General features: G+C 43.4%; 1 protein-coding gene across 1 annotated transcript in view; it reads left to right on the top strand.

The window, feature by feature from the left end:
* The window catches only part of BVES (blood vessel epicardial substance), a 40,677-nt gene extending 24,804 nt beyond the window's left edge, over nucleotides 1–15,873 (top strand). Inside the window, exon 8 of the mRNA XM_033234722.1 lies at nucleotides 11,886–15,873. Coding sequence (XP_033090613.1) covers nucleotides 11,886–12,010 — 125 coding nt within the window. The 3' untranslated portion in view covers nucleotides 12,011–15,873. The remainder of the gene's footprint in view (nucleotides 1–11,885) is intronic.
* The last annotated feature ends 6,557 nt before the right edge of the window (nucleotides 15,874–22,430 follow it).

Here is a 22,430-nt window from a genome sequence, read left to right as displayed (position 1 = left end):
GATCAAGTAGTGCTGCAGATAGGTTTTCGTAGATGGGTTAATATAATCCATTTTAGTGAACATTTTTGCCTGATTCTTAGCACTGGAGTACTAGGGTCCTACTTAGGAACATGTGAAATTATCCAATGATAATCTCCAGTGTCATTTAGCTTTTAGTTAGAGTACTTACAGAATTACAAGCAGTGTCACTCCATACAAAATTAAATATACCTTATACCTTATATACCTTATACCTTAAACCTTTTTACATTGTTCCACCTATTCATTAACCCAAATCTAGGTCGGTTTAAACATTAACATGCATATGAATATTTATAATTATTTTTCGAATCACGATCTGAATAGCATGGGCACATTGCATTCAGCCGCTACACCTCGGGGCTCCCTTTCCAGTCTCTCTGTCTCTCTGTCTCTGTGTGTGTGTTTCTGCATATGTTTTTATTTTGGTTTTTTGGTTTGTCCTGTAGAACAGCAGATTCTTAAATGTGCATATGAATCACCTGGAGATCTTGTTAAAGATCCTGATGTAGCAGGCTGGGGTGGGGGTTTGGGAGTGCACAGGTTTAACCAGTGCCCAGGTGATACCAGTGTGGCTGTTCTGTGAACTACGCTTTGAGTAGGGAGGCTGTAGAATTTTCCACCTTCTGGAATTTTGCTGAGTTCATCCCCATGGTGGTGATTATGGTGTTCTTGTCTTTCTCATCTGCCTGGTAGTTGGGTCTAGAAGCTTGCATAAATTCTGGTAAAGGCTACTTTAAAGATCTCAATCAGTAATGCAACAAATATACTTCATAACTTTACACAGCAAATGTTCAGTAAAGCAGAAATATGGATCAGAAAAAGGTGGAGGAAAACTAAGTGACCTGTTTTAATGAAATTGCTGCTGCTCCCATATCTCATGTTGTACTCTGCTTTTATATATGCCACACAACACTAAATCCGCAGCAAGGTCTCTACTCCTTTCCACACAGATTCTGTATTCCCACTCCAAATTGTCATTTAAAGGGAAGAAAGTGAAGTCATGAGATAGCCTGAGAAAAAGTCATTTTTCTCTCTGTTTTTTCAATACATAATTCATTTAACTCTTTCACTTTCTCATTGCTTTGTTTACTGGGTTTCATGTTTGCAAACATGGAACATAGTGAGATAGGAAGAGAGGAAGAGACAAACTGTATGAGATGTGTGAGAATCTTTAGTGCCAGTGTATGTCGGAAAGCTTTCTTCTCTTGGCTTCTGGACCAAGGAGTTGCTCATCAGCGTACCTTGTTGTCATCTTCTTGTCATCTTCTCTCCTCGTTAGCTCCCTTCATGTATAAAACACACACATTCACACAGATGGATTGTATTAGCAATTCCATCAGTAGTAAGTGCTGCCCAGCTCAGGCATTGCTATGGTAACAGGAAGACATATGTTTCCTTGAATGTTACAGAACTGTATTTTACTTAATTGGGGTTAAATAACTTATCATTTGGATTTTTTTTTTAATCACAAGACAATATAGGCAATGCAATTGGTTAGAACTCATCTTTGAAAAAGCTTGTTTAAACCATGTCTTTTTTCATGAAATAAAAATTATGTTGTTTTTAAAGATGCTGTGAGATCTTTAGAGAGATGTTTCTTATTAAGATCTTTGTAAGTGGCCGGGCGCGGTGGCTCAAGCCTGTAATCCCAGCACTTTGGGAGGCCGAGACGGGCGGATACGAGGTCAGGAGATCGAGACCATCCTGGCTAGCATGGTGAAACCCCGTCTCTACTAAAAATACAAAAACTAGCCGGGCGAGGTGGCGGGCGCCTGTAGTCCCAGCTACTTGGGAGGCTGAGGCAGGAGAATGGCGTAAACCCGGGAGGTGGAGCTTGCAGTGAGCTGAGATCTGGCCACTGCACTCCAGTCCGGGCGACAAAGCGAGACTCCGCCTCAAAAAAAAAAGATCTTTGTAAGTATTTTGTTTGTTATTAGTGTCAAGACAGTACTACATTGGCCAGGCACACTGGCTTACGCCTATAATCCCAGCACTTTGGGAGGTCAAGGCAGGAGGATCTCTTGACCCCAGGAGTTCAAGACGAGCATGGGGAAGATAGCAAGACCCCCCTTTCTACAAAAAATTTTTTTTAATTATATGGAGGTGGTGGCATGCGTCTGTGGTCCCAGCTACTTAGGAGACTGAGCTAAGAGGACCACTTTAGCCTGGGAGATCTAGGCTGCAGTGAGCCATCGTCTTGCCACTACACTCCAGCCTGGGTGAAAGAGTGAGACCCTGTCTCAAAGAAAAAAAAAAAAGATGCTGCTGTGGACAGTCTACTAATGTCATATGACCTAGTTGTACAAATATTTAGTTAGCTTGCAGTCTGAAAAGGCTAGCAGTATGTCTGAGAGAAACTAATAGGTTTCTCTCGGTTCTCTTCTGTGTTTGTTTACCTGGAAAGATGCAAAAAGCCATTACAGCATTCTTAGTTTCGAGGCTGGTTTCATGAAATAATCTGTTCAGCTCAATTTGTATTTCATTCCTGTTGTGAGCAACCATAAACTTACAAACAGTAAGCTTTACATGAATTCTGCAGAGAGGTAGAAAGATGTGATTAGGCAGCAGGTTTCTGGGAGATGAGCCTGAACAACTCTCAGACATACCCAGATGGCTAGAGAAAAGCAACACCCTCATTTTGTAGATGAGTAAAATGCAGTTTAGGGAGATCAGTGTGAGCATAAACTTGTTTGGGGATATTCACCTCCTGCTGCAGCAGCTGCCACATCCTGACCACTTTCATCCGGGTTCTCAGTGAATCCTCGCAACCACCCTGTGAGGCGGGTGTTTCATTTTCCGCTTTTAGGCTTAGGCATGTGACCCTGTCTCTCCCAGCCAGTAGAGGCTGTGCTCTCTCATGCCAGTGCCTCCCTCCTCGCCCCAGGAGGGGGCTTCTATCCTCACGCAGCATTTTCTTACCTGTAAAATCTTATCTGAAGGTATTTTATACAGTTGTACATTTTTAGTCTGTTAGTCAAATTTTTTTAAATTATCAAGTTAATATACATAGATATCACGTGGTTAAAAAAAACCTTACAATGAAAAGAACTGACTCCCCTCCAAGCTGATCTTAGTCCTACTCCCAAGGAACAATCACTTTGAAACACTTGTTACCCACAGTGCTAATCTTTTTTTTTTGAGAAAGGGTCTCACTCTGTCATCCAGGCTAGAGTGCAGTGGCCACATCACAGCTCACTGCATCCTCCACCTCCCAGGCTCAAGATGTCCTCCCGCCTCAGCCTTCCGAGTGGCTGGGACTACAGGTGCGTGCCACCATGCCTGGCTGATTTTTGTATTTTTTTTGTAGAGACCAGGTCTTGCTATGTTGCCCAGGCTGGTCTCAAATTCCTGGGCTCAAGTGATCTGTCCGTCTTGGCCTCCCAAAGTACTGGGATTCTAGGCAAGTGACTACCTTCTCACCAACTCTAGGTGGACTTAGTAACTTTTATCTACTGACCTACTTAGCTCACTGCTAACTTCCCCTCCGCTTTCTGCTCAACATGGTGAGGTCACTACTTTTTGTTCTTTTATTGTTTAACTTTGTAACATTAAACAATGCACTTAAATCTCTGTTTCTTCTTCTTGCTGGACTAATTTTAAAGGTGAGGGACATTAGGGCTGGGCCCAATGGCTCACTCCTGTAGTCTTCACACTTTTGGAGGCCAAGGCAGGCAGATCAGTTGAGCCCAGGAGTTCAAGACCAGCCTGGTCAACACGGCGAAACCCTGTCTCTACAAAACATGTAAAAAATAGCTGAGCATGGTGGCCTGCCTGTGCCTGTAATCCCAGCTACTCAGGAGACTGAGGACCACCTGAGCCTGAGGAGGTTGAAGTTGCAGTGAGCCAAGATTGTGCCACTGCATTCCAGCCTGGGCACAGAGTGAGACCCTGCTCAAAAAAAATAATTTTTTTTAAAAGGTGAGGACATTAGCATCCCTACTTTCTTATTCTTCCCCCTTCTACCTTCTAACTGTTCTGGGTCTCTTCTTTTACTTTGAAATGGTCAAGTTGTTATATGTTCTCTTTTATAACTGCAAATAGCCTTTGTCTATGAATTGTTCCACAAAGTCTGGGACAAATAAACAATGTTGAGATTATTGTGCTTTATGTAGAACCAAGTAGTGGGCAATGCTTACATTTATTTCTGTTTCCAGTGTCATGACTCTTGTTCAGTTCAAAGGAGACTGTTCCTAAAAATCAAGTTCAAGTGGATTCTTCTTTGGTATACAACATGACAGTCATGCCACGGTTTACTTTATGCCTTGACTCTCTTTTTTCCCCTAAGGTTGTTTCATTGCCTTGCTGTTGTGGGACACATTCACCATATCCCTGGGGTCTTCAGGCTTCTTCCTCATTCTCTCTTTTAGGTGAAGCCCATTTCATTTTTTCTTCAAGTCTCTGAGTGGTTGTCCTTTGTTTGAACCCTGCCTTTTCATGTGGCTTATTGTTTCTACGGGCATTTCTAGCTGCCTTCCTTTTCCTCATCCTTGCCTTTTCTGTCCTCATACCCTTTCTCCCGGCTCTGTGGCCCATGTTTCCTAGAGACTTTCCTTACAGAGGCTGCCGTCCTCCAGCCTCATCCTGGACGGATTGTTCTCTGGGCTGTTGCATGGCTGCCAGCCTGGATCCTGCCCTCACTTTTCTCCTGGATTCATTCACCTTCTCCTCTACCCTGTTTCTTCTATGTGAGCAGGAAGGGGCCGCAGCACTTTTGCTCCTCCTTGGTTGCTCACACCACACCTTGTGGTCTGCAGCTCAAGGCCCTGATGGTGCATCCGAGTAGTTAGGGACTGATGTGAGAATGTGCTCTTGGGGCCGAGTAGACCTCATCACGGGACCCACTAAGCTACTCCAAACTCCGCATTTGCCCTAATTTTTATGCTTTGCTTGAGTTCCTCAGTGCTGGTGCTGAGTGTATTAAAGGAAACATTTGGTGCACAGGCCAAAGCTACCCTTCAGTATTGTTGTTCAGAAAGCTTCAATTCAAACTCAGTTTCCTCAATTAAAAAAAACTTAGGATATAATAAGCAAAGACAGGAAAAGAAATAATTCTTTCCAGAAAAAAAAAAAAGCCATTAAAGCCTTCCCCATTCCCATTCTTCAGAAATTGTACAATCTAATTAAAATTCTAAACTCCTGTAGGTTTTTAATTACTTGCTAAAGCAGTTGGCCAGATGGTTAAACATAATAAAAATAATAACGTTTTGAAAGAAATGGAGCAAACGTCATTAAAGTTAACAGGGGAGAAAAGAAAATCTTAGCACATTATATTAACTTACAGAAATGTTGCTCCTTTTTAAAAAGTGTGTTTCTTAAGCAAGGATAAAAGTCACCTGACACATTTCACATCATGGTATTCTACTTACTTGAAGCTCAGATTTGAGACAGTTTGTTCATCCTTTGGAATAGGCATGACCTTCTAGATTTAAGAACAGCAAATGTTTACTTTTACTTCCTAGGAGAGGCCCTCAGGCCCTCCTGTAATTAGAAGTACACTGAAATAGAAATAAGATTAATAGGGACAGAATCTTACCTCATTTTTTCTTACCCTGTATGCCGGAGATTTGACTGTCCTATAAGAGCTCCCTGGTTCATGTATAAAAAGGCCTGCTCTCATTATGTTAAGTGAAATAAACCAGGCACAGAAAGACAAACTTCACATGTTCTCACATATTTGTAGAAGCTAAAAACTAAAAGAACTGAACTCTAGGACAGAGAGAGTAGAAGGATGGTTATCAGAGGCTGGAAAAGGTAATGGGGGTGGAGGGAGGTAGAGGGGAAGTGGAGATGGTTAATGGATACAAAAAATAGGTAGAAAGAATGAATAAGACCTGGTATTTGCTAGCACAACAGGATAACTATAGTAAAAAATAAGATACCTTTTTAAAATAACTAAAAGAGTAAGTTGGATTGTTTGTAACACAAAGGATAAATGCTTGAGGTGATAGATAGCCTGTTTACCCTGATGTGATTATTTCACATTGCATTCCTGTATCAAAATATCTCATGTAACTCATACATATATATATCCACTATGTACCCACAAACATTTTAAACTAAAAAAAAGTTTTTGTAAGGCCTTCTATGGTTCTTTAACTCAAGACTCTGGAAGACAGAGAAGGATCTGCAGGGCAGCCCCAGCCTGCCCTCCACGGAGGTCGATGTTTCGTCTGCCGTTGTAGCCGGTGACCCTCAGGGACATGGAGTGGGTCTTAACGATGGGTTCCCCTCCTTCCTCACCAGCACGCAGCCCTAGCTGCTGTCTGAACGGTTCTGCCCAGGAGAGACTCTGCTGGCCGTATCTGAAGCCCCTTGTGAGAGCCCACGGTTTGGTCACCCCCTGCCATCCGGCAGAAGCAGAGGTATCCACTGTTAGCTCAGGGCTCTCACTGCTGTCTCAGTCTTCCACATGTGCTCAATGGCCTTGACTTGGAGTTTTTCTTTCTCAGCCACAGCACGGCAGCCTGGTGCTACAGTTCTGTTTCCCACCTGAACATACTGCGACTGTGGCAGACAGCCCAGGGCACAATTCTGCTCCACTGGCTGTACCTTCTCGATGCCTTGGTCCTTGTGGAAGTCCTTTGAGCAGAGGATTTTTTTGCCACTTGGTCTAATACGAAACATCCCTCCAGCAACAGTAACTCTTGACGTAACTGTTTAACAGTTTCACACCTGTGAAGTCTGGATTGCAGTTCAGTATGATACTGTTTATATGCTTTCATAATAAAATGTATTAACTGGTAGGTAGAAGGTGATTATAGCTAACAGAAAAAAAATTACTACCAAAGTCTTTTCCTGATCACAGTAAATACAACAGGATGGAGTTAACCACTCTGCCTCCCAACTGTAAAAATAGTTTTAATAGAAAACTAAGAATCAATTTTCTGGGAAATTTATGGGTATGGAATTATTTGCCCCTCTACAATTGGGAATAAATGAAAAGTAAAGTATTCTACAGAGATCATGAACCTTACAGTAACATCCTTAAAGGACAAAAGTGATTTGAAAAAGCACTTTACTAAAGATAAGCTCTATTTTTTCCTCTCTCTTCTCATGTTCTCACACCTCTAGAAGATAGTTGGGCCTCTGGGCAAATTTCTGATGATCCGTGAGTACATAAAATTAATGAAAAGCCAGGCACACCTGTAGAAGTTATTTATTAATGTTCAACTTGTGAAATGTAAGAGCATTCCTTTGAAATATAATATTCCCTCATTTTTTTTTTTTTTGTTCATATATAAATTGGTTTTGGATGTATTAGGGCTTCAAAGAAATAATTTCCAGCTATATAGGGATGGACTCTGGGTCTTTCCATTGAACCAGTAAGTCTCCTGATGGGGCCAGAGAGCCCCATGTCTAGGGGCCAGGTGAGCCCCTCACTCCTCAAAGCCGGCCTTTCTGGTGGCCATGACAGTTGCAGATTCTGAGGCAGGGCAGGTGATCCTTTTGTCTTCCTGGATGTGAATGTTATACTTGGCCCTCAGTGGTACAGAAGGCCAGGCTAACGGGTTGGTACAAAGAGTGGACACTGTGATTCTGATTCCAAGTGAGGGGTTGGCAGCCAGCTGGCACCGGGTAGTCCCTGGAAGTGGCAGGTTGGGCTGTGCTCCTGTCTGCCAGTGTGTGTACCATGGTGGAAAAAGCAACAAGGCAATGTTGTTGTAAGCATAGGGACTTGCCAGGGGGATTGCAGATTCTCAGCCACAAAGCTTGAAATGAAAGTGAGTCAAGAACTTTTGTAGAAAATTTCCATCTTTCCAGGCTGTTAGGGCTCCCTGGTTATAGCTAACAGGACACCTCTGCTCCTTCTAGGATGTGTTCTAAGTGGTTCACACCCTGGTGAGAAATAAGCTCATTCATGGCATCTACCCCTCTCTGTTTGTTTTCACGGATGTCTTTGCTCTAGCTTCTGAGTATACAGTAGAAATAATAGTACAGATGTGGTTTGGGCGAATTGCTCTGAAAAGTGCTTTGAGTTTCTGAGAAATAAAATAAGACAGCATGAAAGACCAGGCGTGATTCCTTTTTATTTCCCCAACATTTAACTCATTGTCTAGCACCTTGTGGTCACTCCCTGATTCCTTTTACTTATTGGATGAAAACACTGTAGCAGGTGATGGTGCTATTAAGCCTATTGATATTCCCTTGAGAGAACAGTGTTCTTGTCCATGCTCTAAGCAGTGTCAAATCAATTCTACCAAAGTGATTTCCTTCAGGGGACACACTACAGAGTGGAGTGATGACAGTCCCTTTTCCTAATGAGATTTACTGGACCCTGAAGCCTGCCTGTGCTTGAGGAATGCTGGCGATGCCCCACTGGGAGACCCGCCAGAGATTAAAGGTGATACCCATGTCTTTTTCCCTCATCCTCAGGATCCTTTCTCAGGTTCCCTATGTGGCCTTTCAGAGGAGAGATTTTTTCATCACTGTGTACTTAAGGACATGATCAAGGTCCTGGCTATGTGTGGGGTACTTCTGTGAGGCTGCAGGAGAAAAGAGGCCTTGGTTACAGCATTCAAGATGCCTGTTTTCTAATAAGGAAGAGATGCAAGTACGGCAACCACAATGTGACACGGAACATGTAAGGGCTGAAGCTATTGAGGTGAAGAGGGTAGAATCTTCCCACAGGAGTCAGGAAGGGTTACACATAAAGGAGGTGGAGTTTGAACCCTGCTTGAGGAAACGATAGGAGTTTGGTGGTTAGGGATGGGAGCGAAGGAACCATTCCAAGTAGAGGGAAAAAAGCAAGAGGAAAAGAGGAGGATGGGCTGGATTTGAAGAGCAGTGAGTTTGCAAGAGCTTGGACTGGAAGAGGGAGGGAGGCCCAACTTGGAGGTCCCTGGATGTCACCCCAAGGATTGTGAATGACTCTCATTATCCCTTTAATGTTATATAGTAAGTTCCACAGCTCTTCTTCTTCCCCAGCAAACATGGTGGGAGTAGAATAAATTCTTTCACAGAAAAGCTGAAAACTCTTGGGAAGTTGTTACTTAACCATTTCCTTTTGTGTTGAGTCCTCCCTTCATTTTCTCTCAGTGAAAAAAAATGCAAGGATAGGTGAGAGAGTTGGGAGGGTCGGATAGCATTGTGGCTCCAGAGTATAGATAGCTGCCTCAGTATAACTGTAGGATGTCCCTCCTGGTTTGATAGGTGAGCTTAAAAACCAGAAACCACTTAGTCCTACTTCCTCAGACGAAATAAACTGGGTTTGTTTCTGTTAAGCTATTATACAATTATGTCTAAATACGATTTATTATTGATTTGGTTTAATGCTCTTAGACATGCCATCTTATTGTTTGTTCTGAGAGTTTTGTCTCATTGTAGTTACTCAGCCTAAGTTAATATTTTATGAGACCCAGTGATAACTTAAGGCTAAAAATATGATAGAAGCCAGGGCTATTTTTTTGTTTTTAAAGACAATTTTGCTACACTCAGGAGAGCTAAGATTGAGAAACACAAACCCCCATTTGAGCACAAGGCCTACTTCCTTTATTGACCGTTCTTATGAGCAATGATGAATTGTAACAGATTTTCTCATTACTAAGTCCATAGCCTTCCAAAGACTATAGTAATCGATTTTTATATTCTTACAAATATTTACAAAGTGGTTATTACATCCCAGGTACTGATCTAAGAACTTCACAAATATCAAGCTGTTTTATCCTTATAACAACCATATGAAATGGGTGCTGTTATTATTCCTATTTTACAGACAAGGAAATTAAGGCACAAAGACTCATTATTAAGTCCATAGCCTTCCAAAGACTATAGTAATTGATTTTTATATTCTTACAAATATTTACAAAGTGGTTATTACATCCCAGGTACTGATCTAAGAACTTCACAAATATCAAGCTGTTTTATCCTTATAACAACCATATGAAATGGGTGCTGTTATTATTCCTATTTTACAGACAAGGAAATTAAGGCACAAAGAAGTAAAGTAACTTGTCCAGGGTCACACAGATAGTATTCACTGCCATATGAGTAGACATGTGAAGTAAAGGTTGTGTTTGGTGTGTTTGATGTCGCTGGGAAAGGGGAAGAATTTGCCTGAGAATTTCCCATGCTGTGCCCTATGCAGAATTGGGTTCTTGGACCATTTTATTAGACGCTTCTTTTCTACAGTTTATGTCAGTAGTTGTCATTCAAGAAACTCAGTATTTTTGCTGTGAATGTCTGTAAGTGAACAGTTTCCATATATGTACAGCAAGTATACATTAGCTGTACCACAGTCGAGCCCTGAATATTTTCTTATGTTAGAAGATGTGACTGGTAGCAGCATTTCCCCAGATGTATAGCAGTGACTGGACAGTTAATAAGAAATGACATTTTGTCATATGTTCTATAGGCCCAACACCCTGCTAAGCACATCGTATGCATTATTCAGTTTAATCCTTCCAGCAATCCCATGGAGCAGATCCTAAGAATATCCCCTTTTTATAGATATGGAAACAGAGGCCTAGAAAGGTATTGTAATTGAGTGCAGGTTGCAGAGTAGGGATTTGAACCCTGGAACTATTTCCTGAGCCTCTGGTCTTGACCACTCTGCATGCTCCCTCCCCATGTGCCATACCAGGGGCCAGGAATGACCACTCACTCATGACTGAGTGCCAGGGCAAAGTCTTTGCTGCTGTCTCAGCCTCCCTCCAGGAGTGGCCGTGTGGCATGCTCATGGCCCATGGCCCTCCTTGCTGGTTGTGGCATTCTCCGGGTTGTGCTGGCCAACCCGGATGTCTGCTCCTGACTCCTGGCAGTGAATGACAGCTGATCTTGACAAGCTTCTGTGATCATCTTGTGGCAGATCTGCTTCATGTCTTAATAGATCCTCCACTCGCTTTTGCTGTTAGCACGTGTTGAAAGAGCCAGGTTTCACCCCATGTCCCTCCACCATCAACCTTCTCCCCAGCTAGGTTCAGCATTTGTGGGCTGCCTGAATGCCATTCCACCGTATGACTGGGCAGCAGGGAGATGGGTGTGGGTGGAGCAGGTGGAAACCCAGACAACATGGATCCTGACAGTGATGGTGGTGACTGTAAGGAGGGGAGTTTATGCAGTCACGTTAGCTGCTCGTTAGGCACCTTGAGAGGCCTATTGATAATGACTTCTACTCTTACTTTTAGATGTATTTTCTTCTACACCAAGCATGGTATCCATGGTAGATGCTCGATAAGCATTTGGTGAATGCATGAGCCAGTGAGTGACTGAATGAATGAATTGTTGCCTGGTTCCTTTGATTAAATGGCATCCTAAAAGGCCCTGGGGATGCGTTTTCTCCTGTTGCTACCTGGGATTGTGTTTCCTCCACTCGGCTCTTCCCTCCTGAATGCCTGGCCTTTCTTCCTCTTCCCCTTTCTCCTTTGCGTATCAGCCCAGGGAGTGGCTGGACTCCATGGTGGAGGCAAGAAATGTGTTTTAGGTGATATTACAGATGGCGATAGGTTCCATAATTTTAGAATAGAAGTATTCTTTGGGGAAATTAGGAGTTAAATCAACTTTCAGGGGCTAATATGAGACCCAAGCGCCCACGTATGATATTAATGTAGGAACATGCATTTTGAGTCCTAAACAGACTGTGGGGCAAATCCCTGAGAACAGAATATATTTGAGCAGCTCAGATCATCCAAGCACGTGCAGTGGAATCTGTCCCTCATCTGTGCTCCTGACTGAGAGTCTCTTCTTGACTTGGTGGTTTTCCTGAGATGCTGGATTGAAATAGAATGGTTTCTGGAAATTGTGTTCTTGGTACTTAGTGATAGATTCCTACGGTTTTGTTTTCCAGTTGGAATTTATAATTGATACATCACACCAGTGTCTGGGCAGACTGTGCCTTCAGTGGTTTTCCCTCCTGTATCTTTCCACAGATGTGTCATCCCCACACCAGCGAGCCTCTGCCAAGATGAAACCGATAGAAGAAGGAGCAGAAGATGACGATGAGGTCTTTGAACCAGCATCTCCAAATACATTGAAACTCCATCAGCTGCCTTGATCAGAGAGAGAATTCAGATTACCAAGATGGAACGTGTCTTGAAGAGATCCTGAAAAATACCAGCACTTTTTCGTGGCTTTTAGGTTATTCTGCTTTTTTAGTGCATCCAGACTGGTAGCGTCTGAGGGAGGAAGTGAGGAAGGGTCAAGGATGGATGGGTTCTTTCACTTACCCTTTTTATTAGTCAGCTTTTAAATTAATTGTTTTACTGAGCCTTCTGACTATGCCTTGTTCTCTTTTGAGATATATATTTTCACAGTCTTTTCTAGATATATTGTTTTGACTTAACAAATCTTAGCAATCTCTCAATGCCTTTTCACTTACTTTTTTCCAAGTTGTGATTCTTTTTCCTCACAGTCTTTTTTGTTCCATGGCAATGGGGTTGTCCATTTGATAATTTTAACAAACAATGTAAGTTTAAATTTGAGGCGAAGGTAACGTGAAAAAGCAGGGAATCTCAAATTTTATTCCATATTTTTTAACAGGACGTTTTAGAGAAAGGTGTGATTTGACTGGTTTCATTTTTCTCCCAGGCCGGAAGTATTACCCCACTGGATCACCTTCCTTACTTGGGCTCTGTGTCGATAACTTGATAATGAACACAACTCTCAGACTTGACTCACATTACCCTTGTATTATGCCGTTTATAAACTGCTCTGAAACCTGAAGCGGGAAAGATAACAGATGGTTTCTGAGCATGGGGTTAACCTCCAGCCAAACTCAACTTCCTTGGGATTTGGAGTCACCTTGTCCTGCACACACTGGTGTGGGAAACACTTTATGTAGGTTGGGAGGACAGGGGAGTTAAATGGCTGGGCAGGTGCCACAGGATGCAGTGACTGAAAGATCCGCTTCATTCTTTGGTCTGTATTCTGAAGTTCCAGATTGTTCATCTAGAGGCAGAGACGTCGCTTTTAAAAAAGTGCCAGATGCCCCAGTGCCAGAGCTGTGAACGTGAACACAGTGGACGGCAGAGGGTTTACCACAGGCCAGGCTGTGGACACCCAACCCAGATACTGCAGTGAGGGCCTTCATTCCAGAGCTCTCTTTTCTACTGAAATCATGGTTTAGTAAACAGTGGCGTTGGGCTGGTGGGAAATGCATAACTGGTCAGTGTGTCTGGTCAGCGTGGCTGTGGCACTTGGCCAGGACACTCCGTTGAGTGAAGCTCGTTGATTGGCCATGCTGGTCATGTCTCTTTTGCTTCATCCACTAGAACCAACTTTGAGTCAGTCCCCTGTTAGGTTAAACGGCTAAGAAAAGTTCCAAATGAAATTGTTTTCAGGTGAACTGAGCCAAAAGCAGCAACTCTTCCCATGAGGTGATTTCTGTTAGAGGAGGCATATAAATAAGCTCATCTATGGTCACCTCATTTTCCTAAATATGTTTTTAAAGCAATTATTTTAGTAATTTCATTTGAGTTAAATTTACATGCTCGGTCACTCATTGAGAAAATTTACGCAGAGTCTGAATCCAGTTTCTGACATCTTCATCAGATGTTGGTTTATTGACATCACAGTAAAAAGGCTGCTGTTGACCGGACACGGTGGCTCACACCTGTAATCACAGCACTTTGGGAGGCCAAGGTGGATGGATTACTTAAGCCCAGGAGTTCAAGACCAGCCTGGGCAAGACCAGCCTGGGCAACATGGCTAAACCCCATCTCTACAAACAAAATTAGCTGGGTGTGGTGGTGCACACCTGTATTCCAGCTACTCAGAAGGCTAAGGTAGGAGGTTCGCTTGAACCTGAGAGGTTGAGGTTGCAGTGAGCCCAGATCACACCACTGCACTCTAGCCTGGGCAACAGAGTGAGACCCTATTTCAAAAAAAAGGCTGCTTTCACTGTACTGCTGCAGCACTTTCTTCAGGTAGCTAAATTAGGAACTTGTTTTGGAGAAATGAAGCAAAGGTGAATGACAGCCTAGGCTTTGAAATTATAAAGCTCTCTCAAGTTGAACTCTCACGCTCTCACTCTCACCCTCTCCCTGTACCTGAGAGCACAGGTGTGACTGTGACATCATAGCCGATACTACTTTCCTTTACCCACTGGGGTAAAGTTAGGCAACCCATTTAGTTTACACATGCATAAGACTAATTTACAAAATCACTCTATACAGTCATTAGATGTAACATCCTTCCCTGAGTAGAAAATAATGGAGTAATGGATGTGTTTGGAGATTATTTTCTGTAATGCTGGGAACAAACCTGTTTTAAAGCACAGTGCTAAAAGTAGGTGACATAAGACCATTTACTGTTTTTATTAAAGTGTGTGTGTGTATCAGTGTCTCAATGTGAAGATTGTAATCTCAAGGTTAGGACTCTTAAAAGAGCCACTTAGCCTGAATGGGAAACATGAAACTATTTTTAAATACACACCTCTAAGGAAGACAGTGAGACTCTGAAAAAAGGTATAAGGCATTGAGAAGCCCTCCCATATAGACTTGATTGCAAGAAGCAGATAAGAAGACAGAAAAGTGTTTTAAATGTAAGATCTCCTATGGAGTACTTTAAATTCATTTATACAAATGAATAAGTATATCTTTGTATAACGCATAAATACATAGATAAAAACACGTTTGCTGCCAGAGTTCCCAGTAAGATGCTTCCTGTGTTTTTTAGCCTTTACTTAGCTGAATGATCAAAGTTCAGAAAATGGTCTGTAAAAGTTACTCCATATACAACCCCATATCTACTAGTTTTAAATCTGGAGTGTAATATTTATATTAGAATGTATATGTCATTTAAAATATTTTGAAAGCCCTCATAAATATTTATATTTACTAAACTAATAGCATAGACACTATATAAATCTGCAGTGATGCTAAAATAAATTAGTAATAATGGGTGCTATATAATTATTTTTAGTTATCATCCCTGGCTCTCTGGAATCTTCTCCATTTCTCCCTATCACTCAATTTCATTTTAATCATTGGACACCTTTGCGTTTTGCTGCTAACTGTGTGTATGTCACCCTCTTTATATCTGGTGTTCCCACTTGTCTGAAGCTCTCTTGGTCTTAGAACCTGGAGCTGCAGATTCCACCATGTCAGCTCCCATCACAGCCCCAAAGACAGAGTCACTTGGTTGCTGGAAGAATCTTTGGGGAAAGCTGGTACAGCCTACACACTGACCTGTCCCCAGTGTTTCCAGGTAATGACTTGGCACTCCAGAGGTTTCATGTTGTTGCGTGTGGTGGCTCCAAGCCAAGCGCCTGGCATACAGGTCAGCCCCTACCAGCAGGGCGTGGTGTCATCCTCTTCTCGCCATGTTGCAGCCCCAAGGTCTCACCATTTTGTGGTTTTTAGAAACCCATTTTCTTGGTCATTTTTATAAAGCTGCTTTATAGATATCTTTGATCCTGGCATGCCTTGGTTTCCTCTCCCTTCCGTCTTTCCAATCCTGGTTTCCCCGCACCTCTTTTAGTAATTCTCAAATCAAAGTCCCAAGAATTTGGAATGGTAGGATGCTGTGCGGGGAGCTCGAGGCTGAGGCGTAATCACCACTTCGGTTCTGCTCCTCGGGACACGCTTCCTTACTCACGGCAGCCATGTTGGATTGTCACAGAGCCCCGAATACTGTCTAGAGAGACACACTGTAGGTATCATAAATTTTAAGAAATCTGCTTTTAAGTACTGTTTATAGGTTTTTCTGTTACACTTGCAACCTAGTTTTAAAAAACATGAGGATTTTATGAAAGCTTTATACAGACCTTTATAGGAAACTCATTCTTTGATTTTAGGTACTGTTTAAATTGATAACACTTACTTTATAATAAAGATGCTTTTTGTCTGGATACAGCCTTATAGTTTAAAATATCTTCATATATTGCCACTTGATCAAATAAATTTCTTACTTAGAAAATGTGTATATTTTTTATTTCATCCCTCTTCCATGTATCTAGCTTGTTCGAGTGCTGTGCCCAAAGGCCGAGGTTGTGGGGACTGCCCTGGTGCAGGCCACTGTGTTCTGAGCGGACCAACAGGGGCAGTGCTCACGGGTCGGTGATGCCTAACTTCAAAGGTCCTGCCATCCTGGCTGCTTTGACTGTGAAAAAAGAAAAATGGCCAGAAGGCAGTGTAGACAGTGTTGACTAGATGCAGCAATGAAGAAGCCTTCAGAGTTTTACTGACGGGACTTGGTGGACTTCAGCTTTTTATCCACTGCGTCTGAACATTCACTCCCTTCTAGCTTCCTAAGATTCAACAATAAGAGAAGTCACATGTAGGAGTCAGAAAACCTCCCTGGGTCTGTTCTGTGGTGGACGAGGGGGACAGTCTTTCTATTCTTTGAGAAACCCACATTTTCTCCCATAAGCTGTCCTAGGTATTGGAATGGAAACTTGACAGCCCATCTTTTGGCCTTGAGTAGCAAGCCCTTGGCATCTAACACACTCGCCCTAGTTGGCCTCAAGGATAGGCCCAAATGGAAGGAGCATCTTACACCATGAGAGAAATTAATTCTGTCACTCAACAGGCCATGGCATCTAGGCCTGATGTCCGGGTTTCCAGCCCTGAACTTTGTGCTGAGCCAGCTTTTGACCAGCTTCCCCTTACCTAAGACTGTGTTGTAAGAGCTGGGAGTCTCCACTGATGTCCACTTGGGGGTTTTCTGTGGACAGACATGGCTACAGCCCACCAGAAGATAAAGCTGACAGTACTTGGCTATTCTTGAGAACAGAAGTGGTGGTGAGGGAGGGGGCATGTCAGAGATTTCTGGCTTATGTTACTGCTGGTGATTCTCTGGCCAGGAACATGGCAGAGCACCAGGTTTGAATGCAAAGCCTGAGTATGTTTTCTTCATGGTAAGTTCGAGGGGCCTTGAGAATAATGAAGAGATGTCAAGCAGGCAATTGGGTAAGTCAGCCTGGAACTCAGTGAAGGGATCTGGGCTGAAGATACAGATTTCCAAGGTGAAGACATCACTGTGAGTTTACCAGCTTCCTAATACATAAAGATTTTTCTAGTTAAGGTTTTTTCTTTTCCTCGTTCCTAGCACCCCCCCCCCATGAATGAATGAATGAATAATAATAAATGAGTGAATTTTGGATCTTTTATTCTGAAACGTGTTAACATTTGAAAGATCTGCATAAGTGAGCCAGTATTTTTTAAGTGATCAACACATGATGTTGTAAAGTCACACACATGGATATAAGATCTATTCCAAGCACAAGCTAGACCAGTGCAGTGGCACAAAACTGCCATTAACAGGGTTTCAGACTCCACACTGCAAACAACCTTTACGAAAGATTATTCCTTTTCCACTCCCACTGCTTCACTTGACTAACCTTAAAAAAAAGAAAAAAGAAACTATTAAGTATAGAGTTTCTTGTAGTATCAAGAATAACCTCAGCTGGCTGGGCGTGGTGGCTCATGCCTGTAATCCCAACACTTCGGGGAGGCCAAGGTGGGTGGATCACTTAAGGTCAGGAATTCAAGACCAGCACGGGCAACATGACAAAACCACATCTCTACTAAAAGAACAAAAATTAGCCAGGTGTGGTGGTGCGCACCTACAATCCCAGCTACTCAGGAGAATTGCTGGAACCCAGGAGGCAGAAGCTGCAGTGAGCAGAGATCATGCCACAGAACTCCAGCCTGGGTGACAGAGCAAGACTGTCTCAAAAAAAAAAAAAAAAAAAAAATCCAATTATCTCAAGATTATTAAAGTACTTACTCTGTCCTCCTACCTTTTCCAAAATCTATGTGAGACTAGGTTTTCTTCATATACTTCAACCAGAACAATAGGCTACAATCCATTGAATGCAGGGCAGATGTGAACATCCAGCTCTTCTATGGAGCCACACTTCTAAAAGAATTGCAAAAGCGTAAAACAATGCCACTGTATGCTTTTTTGTTTTATAAAATAGTGATTTTATAAATTTTATAAATAGAAAAGTGTTCTTCATGTTAACATGTAATAAGTTATTTATTATTTTCAAGCAGAATGACGAATGTCATCATTCTCTAAGCGCCTCTGTTTCTAGCCCCTGTGGCTCTCCCCGGATTCCTGCAATAGAACCCCACCTTGTTTCTCCACCCCTGGCCTTGCATTTTCCAGTCAACCTTTGTGCTGCTATCGGAATGATCTGAAAATTTGCCAACAGAATTGAAAACCTTCCGATGGAGCTTCCTTTCCTGCAGAGAAAAGGCCACACTCTCTGCATGACCACCAAGGCCCTTCCCATACCCAATCACCTGCACCCAGCCAAGGCGGTGACTTCTCCATCCCCTGAACTCATCACACAGGAGCCCACCTCTACCCGAAATGCCCACATTTCTCATCCAGCGGTGCCCCCAGGGTAAACTCTCACACCTCTGTGGATCTGCTCTTCCCTCCTTTGCTGCCCTCTGTGGCTTATGCACACAGTATGGTTGGTTGTATGGCAGCCACAGCAGGGACGTTTGCTTAGGTCTCAGTGTCTCTTCATATCATTGTTGAATCTAGCAACGCTGTTTCACTTATCTATTTGAACCCTCAACAGTACTGTCAGTGTGGGAGGGCAGGCCCTGTGTCCCCTTTTTAGAAGGGAGAGAAGGTGGGTACAGAGAAGATGGTAAGTGATTAACCCAAGGTCACGCTGGCAGGTCCCAAACATACGTGGTCTGTTCACTTTCCTAGTTCTGCTTGTAACTCTGGTTCTTTTTTTTTTTTTTTTAGAGACAGGTTCTTGCTCTGTTGTCCAGACTGGAGTGCAGTGGCGTGATCATAGCTCACTGCAGCTTTGAACTCCCGGATTCAAGTGATCCTCCCAGATCAGCTTCTCCAATAGCTGGGACCACAAGTGCACACCAGCATGCCTGGCTAACTTTTTTTTTTGGTAGAGATGGGATCTCGCTATGCTTCTCAGTCTGTGTCTTCAACTCTGAGAAACCGACTTATTTTCTATTTATTCTACTCCTACTCTATGCTTAGGCCTTGTTCTCATCCCAGTTTTGGGCCATGTTCACAGTTCCAGCGTCATCCATAGCAGCGTCCTCTTGGTTGCTGCACCACTGGGTCTTGGATTTTGTTTTGCGTTTTTCGTATTTTGTTTGTTTGCTTGTTTTTGAGACAGGTTCTTGCTCTGTTGCCCAGGCTGGAGTGCAGTGGTGCAATCTCAGCTCACTGTAGCCTCAACCTGCCAGGGTCCAGTGATCCTCCCACCTCGGCCTCCCGAGAAGCTGGGACTAGAGGCGTGCGCCACTATGCCTGGGTAGTTTTTGTAATTTTTTGTTGAGATGGGGTCTCACCGTGTTCCCCAGGCTGGTCTCAAACTCCTGAACTCAAGCGATCTGCCCACCTTGGCCTCCCAAAGTGCTAGGATTACAGGTGTGAGCCGCCGTGCCCAGCTGGATCCTGGATGTTAAACACTATGTTAATATTTTCTTGCTGTTCACTGAGGACAAATATATTCCACTGACTTCCAAGTTCTCCCAGCTTTCTTCTTCATCGTGTCATGAGAAAATTCACATCTTTCCCACTTCTAGTTGTGTCTTCCTGATTTTCTTCGTCTATTCGCTCGTCCCGGCTGCCTGTTAAATGCCACGGTGCTCATCATTGCTGGGCCAGTGCACGGGGCCTGCTCCCAGGAGGACATAGCACCTTGACTCCGGATTTTACCTTCTGACTCCTTGATTGGCAGGCCAACAGAACCAAAAGTGGTTTGAACTGGGCTAAACTATCTCACGTCCAAGTCCATGGAGGTCCCACGACTGTAAAACAGCTCTTATAAGAAGGGACCTTGAATGGGGAAGTGATGATAGCCATTTGATTCTTGATATTTATCTGCAAATGAGGAAAGCATACTGAGCTGTTCACAACTGTTGGTGACTACATTATAATTATTTCATTTGTGTAGAGACTGGCTAAGGCAAGACCTCAGAAGGATCTCAGGGAACAAACCTCAGGTTCAACCTCCCAGGGGCCCAGCTACACTGTGCAGAAAACAGAACTATAATTCACTCATCTGCTATGACATTACATCTCTTAAAATTGCTTCTGTAGGCCGGGCGCGGTGGCTCATGCCTGTAATCCCAGCACTTTGGGAGGCTGAGGCAGGGAGATCCCTTGAGCCCAGGAGTTCAAGACCAGCCTGGCCAACATGGCGAAACTCTGTCTCTACAAAAAAACACAAAAATGAGCCCGGCATGGTAGTGCATGCCTATAATCCCAGCTACTGGGGAGGCTGGGGTGGGAGGATTACTTGAGCCTGGGAGGCGGAGCTTGCAGTGAGTTGAGCTCATGTCACTGTACTCCAATGCTCTCTGGGCAATGGAATGAGACCCTATCTCATAAAAAGAAAAAAAGAATCACTTCTGTTGTCTTGGGGACCTATTTTTTTTTAATGTGCTTCTCACTACTTTTATTGTTCTCACCCGATCCCTTCTAACTTTTCGTATTAGGGCTGATATGTTTTGTTAGTAAGAACGATTAGATGTAATGGGAGATAGTGAGAACAGCATGTATTGAGGGCCTATTATTTACCAGAGACTGCATTTAAAATACATGATTTAGTATTTTCACAATGATTGTGCAAGGTAGTTATGATCACCACTTTGCAGAAGAGGAAACTGAAGCTCAAATAGATTGAATTTACCAAGACAATTCAGCAAGTCACAAAGCCAGGACTTCCTCCCAGACCTCTGAGACTGAGGCCCCGCCTGTCTGCGGCCCTCTTTCTCTCCAGTGCTCCTGGAGGTTGAGTGTGAGGACACCAGCGTATCTGCTTCCCAGCTCCTTTCCTTAGGTTATCAAGGAGTTTTCATACTAAAATAGAAAAATGTAAGACTCTCTTATTTTTTGTACATGTATTTATATAGATGGGCATTTTCTTAGAAAAAAGAAAAATTAAACTCTGACATTGGCCTTTAAAATTATCTACCAATTCCTGTGAAAAAATGGGGTCCTAGTATATTTTGTCCCAAACTGATTTCTTATCTATATTGTTTACCTCCACTTCCCTCATAGATGGAAGCAGCTGAAAAGCACAGGCCTGAAAAAGGAGGCAGAGTCCTGCCCTGGATGTGGCTTGGAGGTTGGACAGAAGCAGTTCTGAGTGCTGGCTCTGACAGTGTGATCTTAGGCAACGCTGTGAAGCCTTCAGAGCCACTGTGTCCTCACATATACACGGGAACCTTTCCTAACACATAGCTCGCACCCAGTACATGTTTGATCTCCTCTTTCCCTTTTTCCTTTGTCAAATCGAATCCTTAAGCCTTCTGGAATCTTGGTAGCCACGGTCCTTGTAAAGAGCCTTATAAAGGTCAGTGCCAGGACCCACAGGACAGACAGGGCAGGGGATTATTACCAGGGCTCCTTCTGCTTATAGCAGAAATGGCTGGAGGCCTGAGCGGCCCACACTCACGGCTGCAATCTCACTGGACCTGTTTGCCTGGGGCAGGGAGAAGAGCCAATTCCAACTTAGATAAGTGGCTCCAGAAAGCACTAGGCAGAGAGAGGGGGCTGCAGAGACCTCTCTGAGGCAGCCAGTGGATGGATAGCACTGGTGTAACAGTGAAGCAGGAAAAAAACTAACACAACTAACTCCATTTGTTTAAAGGGCCTGTTCCCATTCCTGCACGCAGCCTAGGATAATTTTAGAGAACTGAGATAAAACACAAAAACAGCGATCATGTAGCTTTTGAAACCAGCTCTGAGATTAAAGGGGAAGTATATATGTACTTTTTAAAAAATAAACCAACTACTTTGGTAAAGGTTTACAGGAGCATTGTGACCTGACCAAGGACCAGGAAGTTCTGAACCCCCTGGGACCCTTGCTGGCACTCAGATGTCGGCGATTATTGGTCACCTCTTGATCCGAAAAAGTTATGTTGAGGATAACTTTCTTTTTGTTTTGAGACAGAGCCTCCCTCTGTTGTCCAGGCTGGAGTGTGGTGGCACTATCACAGCTCACTGCAGCCTTGATCTCCTGGCTTCAAGTGATCCTACCGCCTCAGCCTCCCAAGAAGCTGGAACTACAGGCACGCACCACCACGCTTCGCTAATTTTTGTATTTTTTGTAGAGACGAAGTTTTGCCGTGTTGCCAGGGCAGGATGCCGATGCCGCTGTTAAGGGAACCACACTTTGAGGTCCTCTTGACCACTTTGAGGTCTGATCATTTGAGTCTACCTCCTGCACCCATTGGGCAGATGAAAAACACAGCCAGGAAAATGGAACCCAAGAAAAACTAGAACCCAAGTATTCTTGTTCACAGTCCAATTAAAAGCAGCTTGTATTTATTGGCTCCTGGCCAGCTTTCAGACTTTTTATAAAAGAATCACTCAGGGAACCAGTTAAAAGTCTAGCTCCAAGAGCCCACCCTCACAGATACTGATGCAATATACCCGGGACAGTGGGTTTAGCCTGGGGTGCACATTGGGATAAAAGATTCGAATGCCATTCATCTGGGCATCGGGAGTCTTAAAAGCTCCCCAGGTGA

Source organism: Trachypithecus francoisi, unplaced genomic scaffold (assembly GCF_009764315.1).
Source record: "Trachypithecus francoisi isolate TF-2019V2 unplaced genomic scaffold, Tfra_2.0 Lachesis_group15, whole genome shotgun sequence".
Taxonomy (NCBI): domain Eukaryota; kingdom Metazoa; phylum Chordata; class Mammalia; order Primates; family Cercopithecidae; genus Trachypithecus; species Trachypithecus francoisi.
Note: the sequence above shows the minus strand (reverse complement) of the source record. Positions and strands in the feature narration are given on the sequence as shown.